Raw genomic sequence first — 10946 nt, 5'->3', positions numbered from 1 at the left:
CGAATGGGGGCCGTGAACACGGCGGGGAGTGGGCAGGTGCCCACCACCTTGTCCTCAGCTGCAGAGTACACGCTCACGGATGGACGAGCAGTCATTTTGTATTTTAGCGAAAAGAGGCCTGTGAAAAAGAAAATAAAATAAAAGAAGGGAAAGGGAAAGGGAAAGGGAAAGAATAGATAGATAAAAAAGAAAAGGACTGCACTGGAGACGAAAGAAAATGACAACAGAAAGTGTGTCGAGGAGACATGTAGCAACTTCAATCAAGATAAGTATAAAAAAACAAAATTTTGTCAGAACAGGTACATGTCATGAGGTGTACGTTGTATCTTCTTCTCCACTGCTAGAGGCTAAATCAGCCCCATAAATATGTAGCAGGCCATCGACTTCTTGATCGACCTGTTTAAGTCGATGTTGAACCATGGCTACAAACAACTGGAAATGTTTTTTCTTTACAATAGCATCTCTCCCACCTCGAAATAGTGGCAAACAATGATCCTTTACAGGTACTGGTGGTGGTTGGGGCGAGGTTGCACTAGTTTCACTTTGTGGTGTTCCATGTGTAGGTTTGTTAGAAGTGAGCGATCGTGAAGTGGATACACGTGTCACACTTTGTAATTCGCTCTCTTGGAGAGGCATATCTACTGTCATAGGCGGTGGAGTGGTACTTGGGCTTGAATTATTTTCCCGTTGGAAAGGACAAACACTTCTACCATCTGTTTCGGTGCCTCCTCCAGTCGTTGTTAGTGAGATAGTTCTCTTTACGGTAAATTCTTCTTCACCTCCTGGGTTGAATAAGTCATTTGAAGAGTTGTAACGCTCGTCCATTCGATCATTGAATGATTGCGCCTCACTGGGGTCTAACTCTCTTATACCAGGAATAGCGTACCGTAAACCTGCTTTCTCAAAATCACTCTCTGTAAAGTCAAGTTCTTGTATTGCTCGAAGACAATATGTAAACTCACTTAATTTTTGAAGATCAATGTCATAGTATTTTCTAGGCTTTCGGGGGTGTTGCGGACATGTTGTTGAACTCTCTGCTCCAGAATGCATGGACAGTACTGGTTTAAAGCGCACTGATGTTGGTGAAAGCGGTGATTCACTGTACGAAAGGGGGTATTGAAACCCTGTCGTATCATGCGAATAGTCATGCATCCATGTGCGTCTATTAGTACTACTGTTCCCTGAACTATCTACACTTACCATCGTATTTTGACGTTGTTGTAAACTTGGTGGTACACCTTGTAAACGCTCTGCAGTAGGAGAAGCACTTCTCATAGTTTTCTGGTATCCCATTAAAAAATGGTTGGGACGACTCATTGCTGCGCTTGGTGGGTCACTCTCTCCATCACTACCAAGGAGACCGCTACTACCCAGACTATTATTAGTATTAGTATTATTATTATTACATTTCGATAGTGACAGTGCCGTTGTTGTTGTTCTTGTTGTATTTGAAGTTGCAGTAACAAATGTTGTTTCCTCTCGTTGCCGACCTCGATCTTCCACTTGTTGTTGTTCACCAGAGTTTTGCCTCATCTCTGTCATTGATGAGTGGCCTATTGCATTCTTTAGAGAAGCCGTAAGTGACACATCTCCCACTGCAGCAAGTGGTGCCGATTCCACAGTTCCACCCGCCCCGCTGGAGTGTTCACACGGGTGAAAACATGGAGTTTCTTCCGTATCGCAAAAGAGCAAAGGTGTTGCACCCACGCGGGGAATCGCAAGAGAAACGGCAGTATTGGTATTTACCACAGCGTCATACGTTTCACTGCTGCTTACTATAGATATAGTGGCGATGTCAAGGACAACATCAGCCAAAATGTGACTAACACGTAGACGTTCAAACTTTGATAAAAGTGGATATTCTCTTTCTCCGTTTGGTACAGGAGCTGGACGTTGCAGACGGTACCGTAGAACCTCTTCTATACGTGCAAGATTTCTTCGCACACCCTCAACAAAACTCGGGATCTGTTCTGGTCGTACATGCGCCCCAACATTCTCCAAATGTCGTTGATACAACTTCTCAACAGTCCGTAGACTAAACGTATGGGATGGACGAGGTGGTAAACATGCCGGATGTGACATCTATGTATATTTGATTCACTCCCTTATTTGCTTTTCTGTATATTTTATAGGGTTACTATTATTATTGTTGTTGTTGTTGTTGTTATTTTTAAACCGTCCTTCTCCTACTTGTTTCTTCCGTGAATTTTCTTTATTTTCGCCAGTAACCAAAAGAAAAAAAAAAAATGTTTAAATGTGGAGTAAAGAAACCAAAAGAATGCTTAGAGCAAATCGATGATAAGATGTTTCAAATCAATAATTTCACCAACCACTTTCTTTTGTTTTTTTCTCATTCTTTTCCTTTTTGAAGACCCTGCCAAAATGGCAAAAAAGGAAAAAAAAAAATGAAATACTGCAAATACCCTGATGTAACCCCCTCCACACACACACACAGACACACAGACACAAGTTCCCTCACTATTATTATTATTATTATTATTATTATTATTATTATTATTATTATTATTATTTTCTCTTTATCATCATGACTCTTTTTCAAATAATCATTTACTCTGACTCTTCACTACTCGTGTGACGACTTGAATCAAGTCATCTTTTCGTCGCGCTCCATCAGTACTTTCACCCATAGCATTTAGGTACGATCTTAATTGCAAGACTGTTAATGTCTGCAAAGCGTTATTCTCAAACGCCCCTTTCACCAGTCGGGAAATCGCATCATTTCCACTGTCATCGGCTAATTCCCCTGCACGGGATGTCTTCACACCTGCAACAACTTTTGGTTTGTATGATTGGCAGAGTTTATCCGCATCGTATGAAGGTCCGAGAACAGTGTTATTGAACTCCTGAAAGAGATGTCCATAATGCATCATCCCCTCACGATCTGGTAATGACAAATCTTTTACCGTTTGCAATTCATTCGTGCTGTTACTCTCTTTCGCTATTGTTGTTTTTGTTTGTTGTAGTGCCATCTTCTGCATAAGTTGGAGACGATGTTGTAGCAAGGGATTTGGTACCGCATGAATATCATAGGAAACAGACAAGGATAAGATAATGCGTTTAGCGAGATCAACTTCCTCTGGTTTGGGAGTTGTATCTACACCAAAACACGGTAATGTAGGAACCCTACGGATATCTTCCGCATACGGCAACGGCACAACATACAAGCCAAGTCCCTCAGCAGGTGTATTGCTACTACTACTGCCGCCGCCTTCGCTGCTGCTGTTTAGAATAGATGATAATCCCAAAGAAGAATGCGAATGGGAATAAGAAGAAGGAGGAAAAGGGATAAATGAAGAATATGAAGAAGGTGGTGATGGAACTAGTGCAACAAGTCGAGGTGATGACGTACGAGAGGGAAGGTATTGCGCCACGGCTACTTTATTCTGTTGAAGAAGTGTACGAGTGAGTTGAACAAAAAGACGAAGAGAACCTTCACCACCATCGTTTAGATTAGGATGTAAAAAACTTGACTTCTGGAGGGAATGTTTGTGTTTTAATATATCTTCAGTATGTTTAAAACAGAGAATTGAAAATCCAACAGTGGCATCTTTTGTTGTGGTGGTAATAACACGCTCCTTTTCCTCTGGAGAGATAAAAAGTCGTCTTCCTCCTAAAACTATAGATTGTAGAAGATCTTCAGGACTCACAATAGAGACTTCATCCGTTTTTTCATTATTAATATCTTTATCTGCTGCTGAGAATAATGATGATGATGATGATGTCTTTACCACAAGTTGTGTCTGTCGCTTCACAATCTTTTTTGTACGGCTATCCAGCCATTCCATTCGCTGTGGTGGGACAGGCATCACCGGATGATAGACGCTTACTGCCATAGTGGGCACAGACGATCCGTTTACACTCACACCAATTGTGAGAATAGTTCTTTGATATGGATGCTGTGGGTGGGTTCGACGTGTCACCGCAGAAATTAAATTGTCAAACGCCTGAGGTCCGCTACCAATATGAACAACATCCACATATGGCTCTTGATACTGTTGTTTTTGATGATGATTATTATTATTATTATTATTATTATTATTATTATTATTATCATTATTATTATCATTTCTAACAGCTGAGGATGTATTAGCAATTGTGTGACGTAGATGATCCCAAAACTTCTCTCCAGGAAATAACCCTTCAGCACCTCTCTTTGTAGTCTCTCTTTTTTCCTTTCCCCAGAGAGAGTTTTCAAGAGACAAATCAGTGCCAACCACATTTGTTTCATTACTTTTACCAATAGCAAACACTTCAAGGGAAACTCCAATCTCATGTAAGTCTCGTACTCGTGCCAAACACCGATTTCTCTCAAGCTCATCACCATGATGTGGTTCATTGTCATTCGTAAAGAGAAAAATGCGACGATATTTTATCATGTCAGAGCGTAGTCTCATAAACATATGCATAGAAGCCCACAAGACATCACTCAATTTAGTCTCTCCATACTGAGAGTGCCCTACTTTCTTCTCAAACCCCTCATACACTAGAGAATCCACTTCTCCTGCTGCCACTAGTTCCTCCACTTCTTGTACACAGTGAATCCCAAGGAGTTCAAAGGGATGGAAAAGATATACTCCAGGAATATCATAAATATTATTTTTTACTCTTGTATTGTATAAAACCAACCCTACAACATCTTTGGAACTCGTAATCATCTTATCCTGATACAGTTTCAGTACACAACGAAGAGCATCCTGAAATGGTGTGCGTGTGCCACTCCCTTTCAAAGATGAATCACTACAGTTTTTCTCTAGTATGAGAGATGAGGATGAGGATGGTACTACTACTGCAGGTGGTGCTGCTGATGTTTCGGTTTCTGTTTTTCCTGTCACACTCCCATCCCCAGCTACAATTGAAAAAGGTGTAAAGTCATTCAACTGTTTTTCTGAGGTAGAAATATTCGTGACACCCAAAGATTCATTGTTTACGTTTTTCTTCTCTTTCATGTCTATAGGTTGAAACATATCCAATTGACAGTCAACCAGACATAACACAGCATCTAGCTCTTGACGCTGTACTGCCATTTGTTGTAGTGCCCCTTGATCAATGTCATTATCAAAGGCCTCCGTTCCAAGGGTCGTTTCCAGCCATTCGGAATAGTCATCCATTCCTCTTTACTGTTCGTTACACACCTTTTTATTTCGTTGTTTGTTTGTTTTTTTGAAAAAGAAAAGGAAGAAGAGGAAAAGGGGAGTTTATAATATTAGAGTGAAGGAAAATATATATATATATATATATATATATATCACGAGGATGTAGAATGAACTACCCCTTACATTTTTTGATAGAAAAAGATTGTAACAATGGAAAAGAAAAAGAAAAAAAAACATGTTTCTGCATATGTGAAACACTATAATGTGAATCATAAAGCAGATGCAAGCTGCTTGAAAAAAAAAAAAAAGAAAAAAGGTGTACATAAAGCATTACAGAGTTTCGGTAATTTCTGATACATAGAAGAAGAAAAAAAGTGCAATTCATCACAATCATTATTTTTTTTTCCCCCGTTTTTCATTGCTCGCTTATTTTTGTTACACTCTTTTTTTTTGGTATCATACATCATTTCTAAATCGTACAATAAAAAAAGAACAAGAGACAATAATAATTATTATAATTATAATTATAATAAAGTCTCTAATTCCAAGTCTCTCATTTTTGTCGTGATGCGGATGCAAAAATAGCATCACGCTCCGTCACCCATTCTTGGTATTCCTCTTTACTCATACCATACGTCGGGTTGCGTAGCGGTTTTGAGGGTACACCGAACTTTTTGGACCCGACAACCGTCAAAAGATTTCTACTTATTCGTGCGCGTCCCATTTCGCGATTTTTTCCGTCGCGTCTATCTTTCAGTTCAACTTCGCCACGCCACATCTCTACCCCATATGCCCCGTAACCGGCTTCTGCTCCTTGTTGTTGTTGTTGTTGTTGTTGTTGCCGCTGCAGTTGTTGTTGATATCGTCGTGTGTTGTGAAACTCCTCTGCGAGATAGTCTGTTCCCGCCTCTGTCAACAGTTGCGGTGGGATGGTCGCCGGGCAGAGAGGATCCCGTGCGTTTGCGCGATAAGTGGCAGTCCAGTCCTCCACCACCCGCTGCAGTTCCTGCGGGACTGGACCTTCAAAGGACTCCGATGTGTGATCACCGCGTTGACGGCGTTTCTGTAATTTCTCACGTCGTTGTTCCTCCGCCACGGCGTTTAAGCCGTTCACATCGCGTTGTATGCGGCGCATGGTGGCTGTTGCCTCATTCACTGTTGGCATCACAAAATTGTGCGGTACCCACTGCGATGCGTGATGTCTTTCCCCGCGTTCGGGCGGTAAAGTACCATGACTTGTGTAAAGGGTATCATTTGGCAATCCACCATCCGTTTCCGTCCTACTGAGATCTCCGTCCAGGAGGGAATTTCTACCTTCCATGCCCAGTTGTCCATATCCATCAATAAATAACGGCGCATCCTCGCGTCTCATAAACTTCTCCATCACTGTTTCCCCTTCTTCTGATTTATTAGGTCCCTTATCATCCGCATGGCTGCCAGGCACACGCGGGGGAGGACCGGTGGGAGCGCCTTCGCCTCCTCCCGTCAGGTCGGAGTTCATCGTCACTCGGCGGAGACGCTCCATCACACTCTCGCCCTGCCCCGCGTGGCCAGCGGTGCCTTCGGAGGCGGAACGGCTGAAACTACCATCCCCGGCTTCTTCCACGGTCGCAAAATTAGGACCAAGACCACTCTCTGGGGGAATATTAAACTTTGCTCGAAGAGAATCCATCGCTCTATTAGGGTTTTCAGTAAGTTGTTGCAGAAATGCTTGATCCCCAACAACAGAATTCGCTTGAAAACTTCTCTGTTTTCCAGGAGTAGAATGATTCCTTGGGCTTATCGCTTCACGAGATGGTGTTTTTAAGAAGGAAATTCTATTCCAATCGGTAGAAGCATTAAGTCCAGGTTCTGATGTCATGGCTCCCAACTCCGTAGAGTGTTGACGTCTTTCACTAAGATGATCAAGAAGAAGAATGGTGAGTTGTTGTGCTTTCCCTTTACTTTCAGCTTCTCGTGTAGCAGCTTCCCGTACCATCGCCTCTTCCGCTGTATGTTCACCCAACTTTGAGGCAGCAAAAAGGAAACAGTGTCTATAATGGCGTTCATTAGGAGTAAGGGCCATATCGCGTCGTCTCTCACGGTGTTGTGGTAATCCAATCGTTACATCTGGGTCAATATTAGAGACACATGACTGAATCCTTTTTGTATCTGGAAATTGTAATACATATCCTACAGAAATAGCTTCAGCAACACTTATTTGAACACGGGGATTAGAACCCTGTAGAAAAAGATGAACAGGTGGGGGACCAGCCGTATTAGTTACGACGTCATGAGACATACCAATAAGTTCCATTCGTTCCTGTTGTACATCATTAACGGCATTTTGTTTCGCCTCAACTTTTTGCATTTTATCTCGGTTTTCAATAAGTGTTGTTAACTGCTTTAGTTGAGGTAGTAAACTCACATGTGGTTGCGTTTTCCATCCAGCTGTTAAAGCCCGTTGCCTCGAAATAGATTTATCATCATCGTCTACTATTACAGTAGGTGGTTTTCTAAGACTTGGTCTTGTAAAGGGTTGATGTGTCATAGTTGCGTTCACATAGAAAGGAAATACACTACCTGCGACAACTCTACGTTTCTCTTGTTTCTTTGCAGTTTTACGTTTCTTTCCTTCTCGTGCCGCATTCACACCACTACCCACTACCATATCCGTAGTATCATTTCCGGTAGTATAGTTAAAATCCACAACGGAACTCGCTGGTTCCGTAAGGAATTGCCTTCTACGTTCTCCAGGTAAAGTAGTGTAAGAAATATCATTCCACTTTACATAATCACGGTAACGGAAACAAAGAGCCTTTAATTGTAGTTCCGCCAGCCACTGGGCAAATTCCAAATACGTATCTCCACGTGGCGGTGGACCCACTAAAGGCATTCGTGAACGTCCCACCGCATCCACATCACACGGAGGAACAGGCGGGGCAAAGACATGTTGCATTAACTGCGGTGCATGTGCCCCAACTTCACCGGAGTGTCGACGCAATATCTCAATACGATGTAAAGCGTCAAGAAGTTTTTTACGATCTAACTTCCATCCTTCTACCATAGACTTTGAGACCAATCCCAAGGGCCAACGATGAGAAATAATAGTAGATTCACCAATAACACTACCAGGTCCATACTCTGCTACACCATCAACAATAGATGTTACCCTACCATGAAGAATAATATACATTTCACTACAACGTGAAGAAGTAGAAGTAAGTAGTGTTCCAGGAGGGTACACAACTGGTTCTATTCGTTCTTGTATAAGATAAATAAAACTATCAGCTGCATCACGGAAAAGTTCACAGCATTCACGTAATTTTTGGGCTAATGATGGTGTAAATCTTTGTTCTCCTAACCATCTCATTCGAAGTGCAGCAGCTTTAGAAAGTAAACTTTCTCGTAGAGCATCGTCTCTTCTTACTGTTGCTGCAAAACTGTGATGAGAAAGACACCAAATATCACAAGTTGTTTGTGCTCGAAGAACAAAATGTCTTGGCTCACCAAAAAGTACAGAAAGTTCTCCAAAAGAAGCCCCTACAGGAACTTCTTGTAATATGTTTCTCTTTTCATTAGAATTTCCACATTTACAGTGTCCTTCAGTGGAATTATCTATAGCTGGAGGTTCTTCTATTGTCATAATACCACGACGAAGAAAACATAATTGACGGCTTTGCGTATGAGGGCAAAGAATGACTTCACCTGGAAAGTATGAACGGGGAGTTAATTGAGTTACAAGAGCTCGTATGGTATGTGCTGGTGTATCTTGTAATAACCAACTTTGACGCATAAGGATTTCATTTAATGGATAATGACGAGAAACAGATCTTACACGTGCAGCTGCTATATATTCTACTAACATTGGCATATATCGTGGTGAAACATTTCCAGAAGAGATAGCTTTAGATTTCTTGTTCTTACCAATAGCAAGTTCTATAAGAGCATCATGTAAATCTTTAGCTCGAATTCGCATAGTTTCAGTTATTCGTGTATTAGAACCACCATCTCCTTTGGCTGAAGGTGCAGTAGCTTCTGCTGTAATGGTAGCAAGACGAAAAGGTTCTAATCCAAGTGCTTCCGTTGCACAACATACATAAGGTGCTCGACACAACTCTGTACGTGTTGGAAGTAATGTTGGTTGTCCAATCATTCGTGAGGCTCGACGGAGTGATCTCTGAATAGCTGTAGATACATTTGAAGTAGAAGCCACATCACTGGTTGTATCACTTGTAACTTCTGTGGAATTGGTGACATACTTAAATAAATCTGGTTGAAACCCTAATGATCCATTTAATCGTAGTGTATCATTGGAAACAAAATATTGTCTTTTACTGGCATCTCCCATACCACCTTTTCGACTCTGTGGTTGATAACTCACCACCTGTACACTACCACTCAACACCACATGCACAAACATCGTCTCTGGGTATTCACCTGGATAGACAAGAACTGCACCGGGTTCATAACAGACAGGAGTCATTTTTCCAGCCAGAGCCGTTGCTAGATCTTTTTCCTCCAGTGGCATTGGATTTTCAAATAACTCTAGAGATGCATCTACCAAGGCTTTGGTCAGCACACGTATGGTTTCTTTAAAAACTTTATCCATCTTTGCAGCGTCAGAAGTCATGTGTAATTGTGTGAGTCGACGACGTCTAAAGAAAACAGATTTGACATTCATGACGGGAGCAAAAAAGGTACGAAGTGTATTCCCCGGAAGAGCTCGCAGTGCGGTATTCATAAAGGAAACCCGATCAATCTCTATACCAGCAACTTCCTGTTCATCCTCCTCTAATGTGGGGCGACGACTGTTGCGTCGTGAAGAGAGGAGCACGTGTGTATTAGACGTAGATGATGAATTTGCCTTTGACTGCATTTACTCCCTTCTTTACTGTTCTTTCGATTTTTTTCTTTTCTTTTTCTTTTTTCTCGTTTGTTTCTTTCTTTCGTTCCTTCTTTTTTTTTTTACTTTTCGTCTCTCTAGTTACACACCTTCCGGTTTGATATTTCCCACTAACTCGCACTCCGCCTGTTGCTACTGAGCAGCCAACTGAACTGTGGGAAGTTCCACCTTTTGGTTCTCTAACCCGCCGTACAGTACTCTTTATCTTATTTACTCTCCGCTACCTTTTTTTATTGTTGTTAAGAATTAATTATATATATATATATATATATATATATATATAACCAATAGAAAAGAAGAGGAAAGAAAACTCAAATTATCAGCAGCAACAAGAACAAATAACAAGAACAAATGATAATTAAAAAAAAAAAAAACAGAAAACGAAAGCCCACAAACAAAAAAAAGCACAACGAAATCAAATGACAACCATTTTGTACATGAACGTGTATCTGTGTATGCATATGAGTCCGTGTATGCATCTTTGTTGAGAAAACAAAAAAAAAAAAATGACAAAAAAAACAAAAAAAAAAGGAAACAGGAACGCAATGTTATTTTGATGAAATCAGTTTGCCATTCCTCTTCCTCCTTTTTTTTTTTCCACTGATGTGCCTCTAAGAAGGGTACATTCACGTATATCTACATCACATAGATATCCACAAATATATATATAAGTAAATATATAAATAAATATAAAAAATATATATATATGTATGGAGAGTGATGTACATAGATATGTTTATAGTCTGAAGCGAAATTACACGACTCAACTTTTTTTTTTTCTCTCTCTCTCCATTTCTTCTTCAAACACAAATAAACAAAGAAACAAACAAGAAAACACACATAAACACAGAAGCTAACTTCTTTCATACACACCTGTAGCACCCAAGAGTGAAGAGTTTACTTGGCAATCCTTTACATCACAGCAGAATCAACATTTGATCATCCCA

The 10946-nt window shown here is 40.8% G+C and overlaps 3 protein-coding genes across 3 annotated transcripts; all 3 read right to left on the bottom strand.

The window, feature by feature from the left end:
- Positions 1-306: 306 nt before the first annotated feature.
- TM35_000092260 (uncharacterized protein) lies at positions 307-2082 on the bottom strand (the record flags this gene model as incomplete). The annotated part of the gene is made up of 1 exon (XM_029024465.1): positions 307-2082. One exon carries the CDS (start codon positions 2080-2082, stop codon positions 307-309), a length of 1776 nt encoding a protein of 591 aa, XP_028884242.1.
- A 482-nt stretch (positions 2083-2564) lies between these two features.
- Positions 2565-5129, bottom strand: TM35_000092250 (putative KU70 protein; the record flags this gene model as incomplete). The annotated part of the gene is made up of 1 exon (XM_029024464.1): positions 2565-5129. The coding sequence occupies one exon, from the start codon at positions 5127-5129 to the stop codon at positions 2565-2567; it is 2565 nt and encodes an 854-aa protein (XP_028884241.1).
- Positions 5130-5667: 538 nt separating this feature from the next.
- TM35_000092240 (uncharacterized protein) lies at positions 5668-9972 on the bottom strand (the record flags this gene model as incomplete). The annotated part of the gene is made up of 1 exon (XM_029024463.1): positions 5668-9972. One exon carries the CDS (start codon positions 9970-9972, stop codon positions 5668-5670), a length of 4305 nt encoding a protein of 1434 aa, XP_028884240.1.
- Between the last annotated feature and the right edge of the window lie 974 nt (positions 9973-10946).

Source organism: Trypanosoma theileri (assembly GCF_002087225.1).
Source record: "Trypanosoma theileri isolate Edinburgh chromosome Unknown TM35_Tth_9_V1, whole genome shotgun sequence".
In the NCBI taxonomy this organism is placed as follows: Eukaryota; Euglenozoa; class Kinetoplastea; order Trypanosomatida; family Trypanosomatidae; genus Trypanosoma; species Trypanosoma theileri.
This window is presented reverse-complemented; position numbering and strand designations above follow the sequence as displayed.